This window comes from Geotrypetes seraphini, chromosome 2 (assembly GCF_902459505.1).
Source record: "Geotrypetes seraphini chromosome 2, aGeoSer1.1, whole genome shotgun sequence".
NCBI lineage: Eukaryota > Metazoa > Chordata > Amphibia > Gymnophiona > Dermophiidae > Geotrypetes > Geotrypetes seraphini.
This window is the reverse complement of record NC_047085.1, coordinates 108938052-108954795: the sequence shown is the minus strand read 5'-3', so window position 1 is coordinate 108954795 and position 16744 is coordinate 108938052. Positions and strand designations below refer to the sequence as shown.

The 16744-nt window shown below is 43.9% G+C and overlaps 1 protein-coding gene across 2 annotated transcripts in view; it reads right to left on the bottom strand.

The window, feature by feature from the left end:
* Positions 1-1539, bottom strand: part of GGH (gamma-glutamyl hydrolase) — a 63127-nt gene extending 61588 nt beyond the window's left edge. Inside the window, exon 1 of one of the 2 annotated variants that reach the window (XM_033929809.1) lies at positions 1482-1539. In XM_033929809.1, coding sequence (XP_033785700.1) covers positions 1482-1524 — 43 coding nt within the window. In that variant the 5' untranslated portion in view covers positions 1525-1539. Of the gene's footprint in view, positions 1-714; positions 914-1481 lie in introns of those variants that run through there. The other variant, XM_033929808.1, reaches the window with a different exon arrangement.
* Between the last annotated feature and the right edge of the window lie 15205 nt (positions 1540-16744).

The window sequence follows — 16744 nt, the reverse complement described above, 5'->3', positions numbered from 1 at the left end:
TCCCCTCTACGAAGGGAAACTCGCTCCATGAAGTTCATTACAGATCCAAACAAACCGATCCCCAGTCCTGCCCGCAAGCTCCCTAATTATTGAAACAAAATATTGGTGGGACTATGGATCCTGTGGTCCTCCCCATTCTGCTGCCTATACAATGACCAAAGAAGCAAAAGCGGTCACGAAGCATCGCAAGTCACCGCATCAACCTGCAGTAAAAATTACCCACTAGTTGCATCAGACCACGGCTGAAACTCTCAAAACCAGAGACAGGAGCAAAAAGGCAGTTCTAGTACCCTCAGCCTACAGTACAATTTCCCACCCATTGCATCACTGCAGAGAAGCCCTTTCCCAAATAGTTTCTTTCATCATCCCTGCAAGTTTCCAAAGCGCTCTTCTTTTCTGCCCCTTAAAAACAGCAGAAAGAAAGCTAGCAGAAAGTCAACACAGTGCCCCCCCCCCCCAGTCCAACAAGAACCTTCAAACACACAACCGTACCTTAAAAAAAAACAACCAATAATTAAAAAATCCCCCACTACACACATCTCCGGCTTCAACACAGTCAATTCATGCCACACTGCGATCCATAACATTATACTCTTGCTAGTCGTATTCTAAATGTCCTGAACCTCCCTCCCGAAGCAACGATCAGACCTCCGCACACACAGCATATGTATCAGATCGGCAGCCGTTTCTCCGCCCAGAGAGCCCCTTCCTTACCTACGATGGGTCTGGGGTTCAAGCCGGCGGCAACGCTCATCAACCCCGCCACAAGCGCGACCTGCAGAGCCATGGAGCCCGAATTCCCAGCTCTGCTGCAGCTGATCAGCGAGGCACAGGAACGCTCACTCGCGCACACAAACCAACCACCCAAGCAGGCGCCAGTGCTGTTTCCTGTAAGAAGCTGACAGAACCTGACCAATAGGCTGCAAGAGGAGGAGGGGGGGGAAAAAAAGAGCAGTGCGCAGGGAAAATACTAAAGTACTTCCTGCTCGTCAGGTCGGTGCTGAAAGGCTAACATGAAATGGGTATACACGCCAGGGTGTTACAAAGGCACTCTGAGACAGGGTAGAAGAGAACTGAACTGGCAAGTTACCCCATTCAAAACGCAGAGACTTTTCGTCCAGTCCTGCTTTTAAGTTGATATTCCAAAGCAATGTGAGGGTATTGGATTCTACCCAGTGAAATCAGTGCTTCTCCTAGGACAAGCAGGATGAGTTATCCACATATGGGTGATGTTCCATCAGCTTTCTTTTGCAAATAGCTCAGAGATTTTTTTTTTCTCTCTCTCTGAGCACGATGCTTCTTTCCCTCATCGGGACCGGCAGACCTCTCCCACCTCCCTGAACCCCCCCCCCCCCGGGATGACCCTCATATCGGGAAAACCCATTGCAGCACCTCCGTCTGCCTCTCATTATTTCTTCCCACTCTGAGAACTCCATTAAGCACCTGAGTTGAGCCATGTGCAGGACAGTGGGGCTACCTACCAATCCCAGAAGTGTCCCTCCCCCCTGCCTCAGCAACGGCCATGATGGAGATAGCTGGCAACCAATTGCAGCACAGACCCAGGGGCAGTCCTGTGGAGCTCTTCACAGAGTGTGGGCGACATCATCAGTGATGGCATGTCAGACCACGCCTTCCTAAAGGTGGGGGGGAACTCAGCCTCAGAAGTTGTTCACTGCACTTTTGGAACCTGGCAAAAAGTGCTTTCCACACTCCACAGCTCACAGCCAGCAGGAGGGACACTCATTTCTATAGCGCTGAAAGGTGTACAGTAGTGCTGCCTGATTCAGAAAAAAAAATTTCAATTCGATTCGATTCAGCCTATTGAATTGTTTTTTTTTCGATTCGATTTTCCTGCTCAATTGGGTGTTGTTCTTTTCTTTCAAACATCCTGGTGGGTTTATTTTATAGCCTCTTCACCCCCTTTGCCTTTTCCTAACCACACTGGCGCTGTGGTATAAACAAAATAAACAAAAAAGACTTTTCCTCTCTGTTAAATCCTAGCTCACGTTTGCGGTCTAACACCAGCTCTGGCAGGATACAAGTTTCAAATCTGACATATTGTAATCACAAAACAGAAAATAAAATTTAGTTTTTCTACCTTTTGTTGTCTGGTTATTATTCAAATCTTGTTGGTCCCAGGCTCTGGTTGTCTTAACTTGCTTGCCAGGGTCTCCTTCTTTCTCCGTGCTAACCATCCATCTGCCATCTCTGTCCTCCCCTTTCGTTTCCCTTCACTCCCCCAGAGATCTGGCTTCTTTCCTGTTTTTTCATCTCCCTCCATAGATCCACCTTTTCTTAACAACCCTTTCTTCCAGCATCTCTCCCTTCTTCCCCATCACCCCAAGGTCCACCATCTCTCCCTTTCTTTTCCCAACTACCCTTCTATCCAGTATCTCTATCCCCACCTCTACACCATCCCTTGTGTCCAACTTCTCTCTCTTTCTGTTCTTTCCCTCCCTAAATCCCATTGTCCATCATCTCTATCCCTCTCCTCTATTTTTAGACCCATTATTTCTTTCCCCCCAAAGTCCGGCATATGCACGTCTCTTTGACCCCCCCCCCCTTTGAACTCCCCTTCCCTCCCTCCCTCTGTGTACTTCTACACAAGGGCCCCCCTCCCCTGAAGGTATGTCCCCCCCCCCTGAAGGCCTGCATCCCACCCCTGAAGACCTGCCTGTCCCTCCTGAAGGCCTTTGCACCATCCCTGAAGGCCTGTTTCCCCCTTGAAGGCTTGCCCCCCCCCCCCCTTAAAGGCTTGTCCCACCCTTAAAGGCCTGCATCCTACCCCTGAATGCATGCCTGTTCCCATTGAAGGCCTGCATCCCCCCTTGAAGGCCTGTCCCCCCTTAAAGGCTTGCATCCCACCCCTGAAGGCTTGTCTGTCCCCCCTAAAGGCATGTGCCACCATCCCTGAAGACATGTCCCCCACTTTAAAGGCCTGCATTCCACCCCCAAAGGCCTGCATGTCCCCCCTGAAGGCCTGTGCCACCATCCCTGAAGGCATGTTCCCCCCGAAGGCCTGTATCCTCCCCCCCCGAAGGCCTGTCCCCCCCCCCCGGAAGGCCTGTTCCCCCTGGCCTCCCACTGGTGGTGTCTGGCTTCCTCACTCCGGCCTCCCCGCACCGTTTACCTTACAGGAACAGCCTGCAGAGAAGACCGCGGTTCTAGTGATCTTTGCAAACTGCTTTGGAGCTGTTTCCTCTGCCGCGGTCCCGCCCCTCCTCTGATGTTAGAGGGAGGATCGCGGTGGAGGAAACAGCTCTGAAGCAGTTTGCAAAGATCGCTAGCACCGTGATCTTCTCTGCAGGCTGCTCCTATAAGGTAAATGGTGCGGGGATGCCAGGGGGGTAAGCCAGACGCCAGTGGGGGAGGCTGGGCACCAGCACTTCCCGACTGACACTCCCCTCTCGCCCTCTAAAGCAGGTGCGGCAGCAGCCATCCAGCAAGAGCAGCTCTGTGCTCCTGCTTTAGGGGGCGAGGGGGGAGGGTCAGCCGAATCGGGAAGCCGATTTTTTTGTGTTTTAAATTGATTCTAATCGATTCACCCGAAGTGAATCGGTGAACCGATTCGAATCGTGAATCGGGCAGCACTAGTATGCAGTGCTGTACATTTTAACATACAATAGACAGTCCCTGCTCAGAAGAGTTTACAATCACAGCAAGAGAAGCCCACACAGGAGGCACCATCACCGCACCATCACCACTCCTCTGCCTCCAGGCACAACGGGAAACGCAGCCAAGGGCACCGGCACAGACACGGGTGCATCCTGCCCCCTCTCTGCAGGCTCACCCCCTCATAAGAAGGACCCAAGAGAATGTTGGCGGGGTACATGGAGCCACCCAACCAGTGAAGCGGACAGTACATAACCCTGCGAACCACCAGGGTTGGACCAGCAGCAGCCGTTAATCCTCCTGCTGACCCAGCACCTCTCTCAGCGGGCAATACTCCCCCAATGCCCCCCTTTAGAGAAAGCTACAACAGCATGGTGCATTCCAGCGGCATGCCATGCACCCAAGCAATGGAGGAACAGCCAATCAGCGGGCAGACCAAGGAGCAGCAAACCAGCCTTCAGCCATGCCCCCGAGTCAACACCCACACAAAAAAAGAGAACCTACCCCAAGTTCCTCCAGAAACTCACAGCCCTTCTCAAAATCCACATGGGTGGAACCCCAGAACCCAAGACAGACTCCTACAATGGCTGGACAACTCCAGACAGGGAGTGGGGATTCCGGTCCACAAGAATCTACTGGATTGCGGAGACAAGATTTGGCGGACCCCCTCCTCAGATCGCCGACCAACATCTAAGAGACTGGAAGTGAAGTACCAGATCCGTACCGTCATTGCATCACATCCTCGCATGCATGGATGCCATCTGTGGGTGGGGCTCAGGGCAGAACAGAGCGTGCCACAGGCAAAACTGGGCAGGCCTGGGAGCGTGGCCATGGGTCTGGATTGTCCTTCAGGAATTTCTGGTAAACCTAGGCTGGGGCAGTGAAGGGTACAATAGTAGCTGTGGCAAGGGACATGGGATGAGACATGGAGCAGGGCATTGTTTCTTAACCAGAAGTAGGTTCTAAGACCCCCACCATCTCCTCTTAACCACACAAAGGCAAACTTCCTCCTGGGCCTCTCATCCCCCACCAAGCACACAAAATGAAGACTGGGTGGTCCAAGAGGGCCCATCAGTTGGTCTCTCCTATTCCCAACTCCCTTCCAGACCACTTTTTAATAATATCTCCATTTCTTGGTGCCTGACCTAAACCCGCTCATGCTGTGTGACAGGAAAGGAGACATTTACTAGCAAGGTCTTCATGAAGTAAACACTGTGGTAGTTCAGTGCACTAAAGCTTCAACGCACAGCATTGTAATACATATGCAAAAAAAGTGTTACTCCCAATGCAGTAAACTATCGGCATGCAAAGCACTGTAGCACTAAATGTGCTATTTACTAGCAATTCAGCAAATAGCATATTTAGCGCTACAGTATTTTGCATGTCGATAGTTTACTGCATTGGGAGTAAGACTTTATCCCAGGACAAGTAGGCAGCATATTCTCTACATGTGGGTGACGTCATCAACGGAGCCCCTTAGCAGATAGCCTCGCAAGCAAGCTTGCTTGAAGATCTTCAAAGCTTGTGAGTGCTGCACCGCGCATGCGCGAATGCCTTCCCACCGAGTCAGGGCACACGTCTCCTCATCTTGGCCTCAGTTCTTAGTGTTTCGCAGAGCCAAGAAGCCCTGCCTCTCTTCTCTACGTGCTTACTAAGTGCCTTCTTGCACCGCGGCTTGCTTTGTTGTTTTGTACGGTTAGTTGCTGTGCGACGCGTCTTTAATTTAAAAAAAAAACAAAAACTTTTATTATTTTCTTCCGTTCCTTCGGCCCGGAGGCTCCAGGGTTTTGACCAGGTTGCCTGGCCTCGTTCGGCCGCGGCTGGCCTTCTCCCCTATGTCCCGGCCTGTTACCGGGTTTTAGAAGTGCACACAGTGTGGTCAGGTGATCTTCATTAATGAACCTCATCGTTGGTGCATTCAGGTCCTGGGCTCCGTCCACCGGACTGAATCCTGCCTGCGCTGTGCCACTCTTCAGCCGCGGGCTCTTCGTAGGCAGTGTGCCCGGATCCTCGAGCTCTTCGGCGCTATGGAGCAGCCGGAGGACAAGACCTCGATTTCAGCCTTGGCCTTGGCCCCGGTAGCAACCTTGGCCTCAAGGGCCTCGACCTTGATCAAGTCGCCCCCGGCCTCGAAGGCCCCATCAGTTTACTGCATTGGGAGTAACTTTTTTAGCATATGTATTACAATGATATGCGCTGAAGCTTTAGTGCACTGAACTACCACAGTGTTTACTTCATGAAGGCCTTGGTGAGGTTAAGCACTCCCAAAGCTTGCATTTCAATTTCAATTTCAATTTTATTTTTGTTTTATTTATTTATTTTTTTTCCAATTCTTTATTCATTTTCATATCTCATAACAAGTATACAATAATCATTCAATATTCATACAATTCACTTGTATAATTCATATAATATTAAATCTTATATTATCCCCCTCCCCCTTCCCTTCCACACATATCAACATTTTATTTGAATCTCACACATTATACCCTCCTAATCCCATATCATATTATTCTTCTTTAAAAAAAAAAGTGTCTAATCATTCGAATAGTCAATCAATGGCCCCCAAATATTTTTAAACTTGTTATAATTTCCTTTTTGCATAGCAAGAATTCGTTCCATTTTATAAATATAACATATAGAATTCCACCAAAAAGTATGGTTAAGTCTTGTATAATCTTTCCAATTTCTAGTTATATTCTGAATGGCAACTCCTGTCATAATCATTAGTAATTTATTATTATTTGCTGAAATTTGACTCTTTGCTCTCATCATTGTTCCAAACAAAATTGTATCATATGACATAGCAACTGGATTTTCTAGAAAATAATTAATTTGAGACCAAATTGACTTCCAGAAGGCGTTAATACAAGGACAATAAAAAATTAGATGATCCAAAGTCCCTACTTCTAGATTACAGTGCCAACATTTATTAGATCTAGAGCTATCAAACTTTTGTAAACGTACTGGGGTCAAAAGAGCTCTATGCAACAAAAAGAACCAAGTCTGTCTCATAGATGCTGACACTGTACATCTAATTCTCCAAGACCAAATTCATGGCCATTGAGAAGCAGAAATTTGATGCTTAATCTCAATGCTCCAAATGTCTCTGAGACCCGTTTTTTGTTTTTTATTTGTAAAAACCATATATCAATTTATGCCACTTAGCGGCTTGGTGACCCAAGAAATCCGCCTGGAAACATAGGACTTCCAAACTATATTGATTATCAAGAACTTTCCATTCAGGGAACCCCTCCTGAACAGCCTGCTTCAGCTGCAACCACTTAAAACTTTGTGACTTATTAAAACCATATTTATGTTGCAGCTGTGAAAAACTAAGCAGCTTACCATTTGAAATAACATCATTTAAAGTTCTTAATCCTGCAATGATCCAATGTTTCCAGAGAATTTTATGACCGCCTATTTTAATCTTGGAGTTTAGCCAAATGGATTGATTTAATGATTTAAAAATTGGAATAGGTGATAATTTAGTAACATATCTCAAAGTCTTCCAAGTATCAATCAAAATTCTATTCCCTTTGTATCTATTAGGCATTGGTATACTCAAAAGATGAACCAAATGCATAGGAAACATGAGTCGCCATTCTAAATACAACCAGTCTGGGACATTCTCCATGAGCTCTGGAAGGACCCAATACATACCCTGTCTTAAAATATAGGCTTGATGGTACCTATAAAAATTTGGAAAATTTACCCCCCCTTCCACAATTGTTTTTTGTAACTTTACTAAAGCAATTCTAGGTCTTTTCCCCAACCAAACAAATTTTGTAAGAATACCATTCAACTTTTTATAAAATGACCCCTGAAAAAAAACTGGTATCATACTCATTTGATAACAGGCAATATCATCATTTTAATTGTTTGAACTCTCCCCCACCAAGATAAATATAAAGGATTTCATTGCTCACACATTTCCCTTACTTTCTTTAATAAAAGTTTTTCATTTTCCTTTACTGTATCCTCAATAGTACTTTTGATATTGATTCCTAAATATTTTAATCCATCTTCTTTCCAAACAAATGTAAATGAATCAAATAATCCTTTGGTACAATATACTTCCGATTTGCTCCAATTAATCTTGTACCCAGAAAACTTTCCAAATTTTTCAATCAATTCAAGCAAACATGGAATAGTAGTCTCTGGTTTCCTCAAATAAAGCAGAATATCATCCGCATAAGCGGAGAGCTTATATTCCCAACTTGAAAACGGAATTCCTTGTATCTCCTTTGCCTGATTAATAGCTATCAACAAGGGTTCCAAAACAACATCAAAAAGCAAAGGAGACAAAGGACAACCTTGTCTAACCCCCCTCTGTAAACTAAATCTATCCGATAAATTATTATTAATATATAGCCTAGCACCAGGGGAGCTATACAATGTCTGAATCATTTGAATAAAACCAGTCCCTATACCAAACCATTCTAATGCTTGATACATAAAAGACCATTCAACTCTGTCAAAGGCTTTTTCTGCATCCAAAGAAATTAAGAATGCCGGATCCTGAATATCTTTTGTTAAATTTAAAGTATGAAAAGCCAGTCTGGTATTATTGGAAGAATGTCTTCTTGCAACAAATCCTGTTTGGTGAGTATCAATAATAAAAGGGAGAGCTTTGGCCAATCTTAATGCCAAAGCTTTGGCTAAAAGTTTACCATCTACATTAATTAATGAAATAGGCCTGTAGTTTGATACCAAAGTATGATCTTTGTTTGGTTTTGGTAAGACAATAATTAATGAATCTGCCATAGTACCTGATATACAACTTCTATTCAGTTGGGATTGATATAATTTTAACAAATAGGGTAACAAAGTATTTTGAAATAATTTATAGAACTCTACCGTATATCCATCACCACCTGGAGCGGATCCAACTCTAAGAGACTTCAATGCTGTTTCTAACTCTTTTAAAGATATAGGTTCTTTTAAACTTCCTTTTATATGTTCAGGAATTTTATTTTATTTTATTTATTTTTTGTTTTATTTTTATTATGCATGGGCAGAGCTTATGTAGCAGTGGGCAAGGTTTTGAGTCATGGGGTCAGGGTTCTTAACTCAGGGGTGGGGGTAATTGAGGAGATGGGAGGTGGTGAATTGGGGGCAGAGGTCATGTGTCGAATGTGTGGTTTTGTGACTGGATGGGGTTTGGTGGCAGGGGGATTTTTTTTGTTGGCAAGAGTGATGTTGAGAGGGTTGTGACATCAAAAGGTGTGGGATCAAGTGCTAATTGAGCACACTCAGGGGGATGGGGGGACATAGGAATGGTTAGGGGTACCAGATTTTTTGTTCAAAAAAAGAGGATGTGTGGCTCTTCCCTGTTCCACTCCTGGCCCTTCCCCATTCCACCCACAGCCCTGCCCTGTTCTGTCCCCCAATCCCAGCACCACACAAACCTCATCTCTTCTGGGCCATATCTGGCGGGTCTCTGCTCATACGCGGTTGCAACGCGATGATATCACATGCATGGGCGCATGTGTGTGACATCATCGCATCACATCTGCACATGTGCAGATGCCCTCCAGACACAGCCCCAAGCTCAACACCTTTCAAAACCTGTCCAGATATCTGGACAGTTCTCTAAAAAGAGGACGTCTGGGTAGATCCGGACCCTAGGAATGGTTAGTGCCACTGTGGTAGCAGTACTATGATGTGTTAATGCATGGCCACTGCATTACATGCCCAGAATGATAGGGTAGAGGGCTTGCACTATTGGTCCCGGCATGTAATGTGGTAGCCATTTATTAGCTGGATGTCTTGTGTAATAAGTGTAGGGCAGATGCAAGGCATACCTCCTGCATTAAACACACAGCCTTTACATATTTACCACACATTATTTTGTGGTAAATATGCAGCAAGTGCAAAACTTACTACACCTGAATGGCTCCTAAATACATAAAGCTATTTTTATATGGATAAATGCTACCAAAGTCCAGGGTCAGGCTGTCTTCCACCTGAGCATAGTAACTGATGGTAGGTAATTAGCAACATGGCCTATCTATTCTGCCCAGTAGCTAGGAATGTACCTGTGTTCCTATTTGGAGATTTCCTTCCCCCTCCTACTACCACCTTGCCTTTGTTTAGGGTTGTAACTTGTGCCATGCAGGTTAACAACCTCCTTTTCTGTTTTGTTTAGTATTGAATTACCATTCAGTGCAGGTTATCTGTATGGCTTTTTTTGAACTTTGATAGCCATTTTAAATTATTATTATTATTTTGCAGAAAAGCTGTATAACAACATGTCATCTGTATAACATGTTGCTAAGGATATAAGAGGACTTGAAGCGGTCCAGAGGAGGGCAATGAAAATTATATTGGGATTGTGCAGAGAGATATATGAGAAGAGGCTTGAATACCTGAATATGTATACACTGGAGGAAAGAAGGGATAGAAGAGATATGATATAGATGTTTAAATACTTGAAAGGTATTAATCTACAAACAAATCTATTTCAGAGATGGAGAAACAGTAAAACTAGAGGACATAATATGAGGTTATTATAGGGTGGTAGACTTAGGAGTAATGTCAGGAAATACTTCACGGAGAGGATGGTGGATGCCTGGAATGCCCTCCTGCGGGAGGTGGTGGAGGCAAAAACAGTGATAGAGTTCAAAAATGCATGGGATAAACACAAAAGATTCCTAAACAGAAAGAGGATAGTTTTGACACAAAACTCAACAGATCAAAAACCACATCTTCATTTATGATGCGCAGGAGTTGTGCTTAAATAGCAGTTGAGAAAGAAGATGATGCTGGATGGACTTCTATGGTCTGTGTCTATGGCAAGACGGATCGTGTGTGTGTGTGTGGGGGGGGGGGGGGGGTTTGCTGGAGATAGCTGTTATGGTAATTCCAGCCTTGGGGCAGTGTGGAGAGATGTAGCCAATGCCGGACATACTTCTACGGTCTCCTTCCCATATGAGGCAAAAAGAATCAAGAGCAATTATAAGTATTTTGTACTATGTTCAAATCATCTGAATACAGGTCTTACATATCTCAGAAGGGGAGGGGACATCTTATACTGAAATTAAGCAAGTAAAATTAATAATTACTGGTTTGTTGCCTTGAGAATGAATGTGACTGTTGGGCAGACTGGAAGGACTATGCAGCTCTTTATCTGCCGTCTTTTACTATGTTACTATATCATAGAACAGTTCTACTAGCAGTGTAGCTAAAAAGGCATGGGAAGAGGGAAGAGGCAACAATGCCTCAGCTGGCAAGGATCTCCATTTCCCAACAGCTGAAGAAATGCAGAGCCCATCTGCTATCCTCTTTCAGGAATGGATGGTAGTCAGCAGCAGCTTGACACTGGCACCACAAGCAGGCATAGTTTTCATGCATGAACTGGTCATTCTCATAGTACTGCATTGGCAGCTCAAGTTGGTGCCACTAACTGGCATGCCTGGAAAACAAGAGGGTCCTGGCAGTCCCAATCTATCATGATTTGATGGAGTCACCAAGACTCTCTTGCTGTTTTCTCTGGGGATACTGAGAGGTAATATACTTGGGCCGCAAGGCCTCTCATGCTGTTATATGTTGAGATTTTAACTGGTGCTAAGGACATTTCCATGGATGTTTCAGGCAATTGTACCATTAATTTGGCTCAAAGTGACAATGACTTTGCATTGTCTGCAGTCACTCTTATTTGAATATGACCTGAAGAAGGAATGGGTGACAAAGCAGAGCTTGAAGTCTACAAAATCCTGAGTGGAGTAGAGCAGGTAGAAGTGGATCGATTCTTCACTCTGTCAAAAATTACAAGGACTAGGGGACACTTGAAGTTACAGGGAAATACTTTTAAAACCAATAGGAGGAAATATTTTATCACTCAGAGAATAGTTAAGCTCTGGAACACGTTGCCAGAGGTTGTGGTAAGAGCGGATAGCGTAGCTGGTTTTAAGAAAGGTTTGGACAAGTTCCTAGAGGAAAAGTCCATAGTCTGTTATTGAGAAATACATGGGGGAAGCCATTGCTTGCCCTGGATCGGTAGCATGGAATGTTGCTAGCTATTCCTTGGGTTTTGGTCAGGTACTAGTGACCTGGATTGGCCACCGTGAAAACGGGCTACTAGACTTGATGGACCATTGGTCTTGAGGGACCGTTGGACCCAGTAAGGCTATTCTTATGTTCTCATTTTGTTGCATTACTCTATTGCTTTTGATTTATGCAGTGCGTTCTCTTCATAGTTCCATGCATTTGCACTTTTGGACTGTTTATTCCACTGCGTTAGGACTATCAGGGACCCCTGAAGAAGACTATCTTGTCGAAACATGGACCGTGTTGGGTACCATGTTCTTGGTGGATTAGGTCCTCAAGGTTTTTATGTGGATCATTTTATTTATATGTGGATTGCTTACATTGACTCGTGGAACTTTAAAATTTTCAATAAAGTCCATTTCAGGAGCATCGTCACTCCATAGTGTTTTTTGGTTTCTTTTCATTTTGTTGCATGCACCTTCTACTGCTCTCTGGTTTTGCCTCTTGTTTGTGCAATAATTTGCTGTTTCAGCCTCAAAATATCAATCTGTATTGCTCAAAGTATTTTTTGATGTAATCTGCAGTTCTACACCACATAATGTCAGTCTGTGTATAACTCTGAAGAACAAATTACAGAAAGGTGGTAGTGATACAAAACTTAAGGGCTCCTTTTATCAAGCCGCGCTAGCAGTTTAACGCATGTAATAGCGCGCGCTAAACCACCGGCCGTGCTATCCGCTACCTCCTCTTCTTGAGCAGGTGGTAGTTTTTGGCCAGCGCAGGGGTTAACACGTGATGAAAAGTCACGTGCATTAACCCCGCTAGCATGGCTTGGTAAAAGGAGCCCTAAGTTTCTTCACATAAAAAAAAGTAGTAACAAATGTTTTAGGTGACTCTCAGAAAGTGACCAAGACATGACCTTGGTCAAAAGTACATTTTGCACTAATGTAAGCACATGAGTGTCCAACCTCAGTCCTCAAAAGCTTCAATCAAGTTGGTTTTTAGGATTTCTTCAATGAATATGCATGAGATTTGCATGCAGTGCCTTCACTGTATGCAAATAGAGCTTATGCATATTCATTGTGGAAATTCTGAACACCTGATGGTGAGGGCCAAGGTTGGCTTCCCCTGGTTTAGCTCATCTACTGAATCCCCTGCTATAAATTGTCACCAGACGCCACTTGAGAATATAAAGAGAAACTTGCTATACAAGCAAAAACTCATAATAATAACTTTTTCAGGTACATCAGAAGCAGGATGCCTGTGGTATGAATTCCTACTGAAATTGCTGATAGTTACTGACTTGTAACCTGTTAAAATTGTCCATAGTAGCTGAAGATTGGAGTGTGACCAACGTAACACCAATAATTTATATATTTTTTAAGATTTCCAGGAGTGATCCAGGAAATTATCCCCTCTTTTACTAACGCTTAGTGCCGGTTTTAGTGCCGGCAGCAGTGGTAACTGATCTGACGCTCACAGAATTCCTGTGAGCGTCAGAGCAGTTACCGCCGCTGCTGGCGCTGAAACCCGCACTGCGCATTGGTAAAAGAGGGGGTTAGATTGGTAAGCCTGCCTTCAGTGTCAGGTTAAAATAGTGGAAACTGTTATAAACAAGTTACTGAACATAAAGACAAACATGGTTTAATGGGACAGTCAGCATGGATTCAGCCAAAAAAATTCTTGCCTTGCCAATTTGCTAAATATCTTTGAAATGGTAAATAAATGTGGATAAAGGTGAGATGACTGATGTAGGGTATTTAGATTTTCAGAAAGTTTTTTACATAGTCCACATTAGAAATTCCTAGGAAAATTAAAAAAACCATTGGATAAGCAGGCAGTGTTCTGTTTTCGATTAGGAACTGGTTAATGGATAGAAAACAAAGTAGGGTTAAAAGGCCATTTTTCTCAGTGGATGAGGTTGAATAGTAGAGTGCTGGGCTTGGGGCAATTAACACATTTGTAATCTGGAAATCAGAATAACAAGTGAGCTGATTAAATATGCAGATGGTAAACTATCCAAAACTGTTAAAACCCATGCGGACTGTGAAATTGCTGGAAGATGTTAAGAAAGCAGAAGTTTGGGCATCCAAATGTCAGATGAAATTTAATGTGGACAAATGCAAAGTGATGCACATTGGGGCGAATCAATGGTCTAGTAAGGAATGGTGGGGGGCTGGTACCAGCACCTCTCCCCCCTTCTCCCCCACCACCCACCCACACATACCTCTTCACATTTTTGCCTGCAGCAAGCAGGATCTCCTTCCCACTGCTCGCATTGGCCTCATTCCTCCCTCCAAAGTCACTTCTAGTTTGCAGGACCAGGAAGTGACATGAGGGAAGGTTCAGCTAGCACAAGCAGCAGGTAGATCCTGCTTGCTGCCAACAATGATTTGAAGAGGTATGGGGGGGACGGCTTAGTGATACCGGGTGCCTCCACCTTGGGTGCAAACTTTCCTCACTATGACACTGGGAAGAATAACCCAAATCATAGTTACATGATACTAGGGTCCGCCTTAAGATTTGGCACCTTAGTAAATGATCTAGGTATCATTGTAGACAGTATGCTGAAATCCTTTGCCCAATGTGCATCAATGGCCAAAACAGGATTCTAGGAATTATTAGGAAGGGATGGAAAATAAGACCATATATATTTTAATGCCTCTATCACTTGCTCCATGGTGCAAACTCACCTTGAACACTATATGCAATTCTGGTTGCTGTATCTCATAAAGAGATAGCAGAATTAGAAAAGGGTCAAAGAAGGGCAGCCAAAATGATAGAGGTTAGACCTGTTAAGCTTGGAAACCAGATGGCTGAATGGGGGTTGGGGGGGGGGCAGATATAATACAGGTCCACACAAGCCTCAGTGCTGTAGAATGGGTTAAAGGTGATTTTTTTTTTTTTTTTTTACACTGTCCCTTTAGTCTTTGTAGCTTTTGAAACTTAAATTAAGTTATTTGGTGATACTTTTAAAATGAATAGGAGGAAATATTTTTTTTCATTCTATGCATATTTAAGCTCTCTGGAACTCATTGCTAGAGGATGTGGTTACATTTGCTTTGGACAAGTTCCTGGAGGGAAAAGTCCATTGTCTACTATTGAGACAAACATAAGGGAAGCCCTTGTTTGCCCTAGGACCGGTAGAATGGAATCTTACTATTTGGATCTGCCAGGTACTTGCAACCTGGATTGGCCACTTTTGGAAGCAGGATATTGGGTGTGATGGTGCAGTAGTCTAACCAGATATGCTACTATGTTATATAAGAGTGAAGAAGAAGAGGCAGACTTTCTCTGGCATCAGGATTTGGGATTGGTAGTACAAAATGCCAGTCCAGAGACATTGTTAATAATTTAGTTGCCACTTGTCACTTGCATTGCATCTGCCTCTGCTATATTGTATTTGTTTGACCAAAGACTGATTTCAGTAAACTGCAGGTTCAGAACACAGCTTTGGAATTGCCTAAATTTTTGTGAGAGAAAAGAAAGTGTGAGAAGCTTCTTACAGCTTCCCAGACCCAGCACTAGTCCCAACCAAATAAATACTGTTTATGAAAAGTGATATCCAGAATCTATGTACACTATAACCACAGAAACATGATGGCAGATACAGGCCAAATGGCCCATCCAATCTGCCCATCTGTAGTAACCATTATTGTTTCTTCAGGTTACATTTGATTGATTTTTACTCAGGTAAAAGTGAGAAGTTGAATTTAGTTACCATGTTTCCAAGATTTTATTTCAGTAAATTAAAAGGCAGAAAGAAGGACATCGTCCAAAAAAAACTTCATTAATAGAAAAGTAAAAGAACCCCCCCCCCCCCCACATAGAAACACTGCTGAATCACTGAACTCCCAGACCCCTCTCGCCATAGACCAGGGATGGGGAACGAGGGCCGCAATCTAGTTGGGTTTTCAGGATTTTCTCAATGAATATGCATTGCATACAATGGAGGCTGTGCATGTAAATAGATCTCATGCATATTCATTAGGGAAATCCTGAAAACCCGATTGGATTGTAGCCCTCGTTCCCCACCCCTGTCATAGACCCTTCTGCACCAATAAAGATGGAATAAAACAGAAGACCAATGACATAGGGGAATCAGCATCATTAATTCTACCTGGTGCAAGATTCATACTAATCCCAATTGCTAAACAGATGTTATAAGGCTACACAAAACACGGCAAAAGGCAATTCAGTTAAAATTCTTAAAAGATGAATCTATTTAGTAATGCCACTGAAATTATGCCAGACTAGGGGTTAAAATGGAAGTTATGATATGCAATTGAAACTATAAAAATAGACACGAGAGGGCAGCACAGAACTAGAACTGATACATACTATACTGGCTTGATGCCATTGATTTTGGTACTCTTGCATTCTGAAATAGTAATTTTTGAGCAAGATACGTGGTTTATGAGATTAGGATAAAGGGAATAATCCTGGGAGGAGATTTTTTTTTTCTTTTTTATAGTAACATGAGTGACCCTGGTTGCAAAAGTGTGAGCCTTAAGTTGATATATGTAAAGATCTTAACTTCTTCTACCCATGGAAAACAGACTATAAGGCTCATTTTAAAAAAAAAAGATAGACCTCCAAAAGATGGCATAAACCGGCACTTGGATGTCTTACTAGTCAAAACGTCCAAGTGGACATTTTCAAAACTGACTTTCTGGTTGTTTTGTCTCCAGTGCATCTAAATATTAAAGGGGCATATTAGAGGCGTATTTTGGGCAGGATTATGGTGTACTTAGCACTCTGACATTTTACAGTGAATAACACAGGCCAGTCAGGGCTTTCTTCCCCTCCCACTGCATCCCACAATACATTGGGAGGAGGAAGCCCCATCATTTGCAGGACGTGAGCCCTATAGGCAGGAGGGCGTGAGCTTCCCTTCTGCATTTGATCTTCCAAAGGTATGGGGGGGGGGGGGTTTTTCTAAGAATCTGGGAGGTAGGCCCAGGAATGTTGGGGGGATGTCAGGAGGATATGGGGGATATTGGGAGCATGTCCGGGGGCAGTCCAGGATGTCAGGGGAGGAGTGTAGGGCTCAGCAGCTCAGCTGATCCTGGCAATTAGCTGAACTGCCAGAAATCTCTGAAACCAGCTTTGCGGACGATATGATACGAAGTTATTCAGA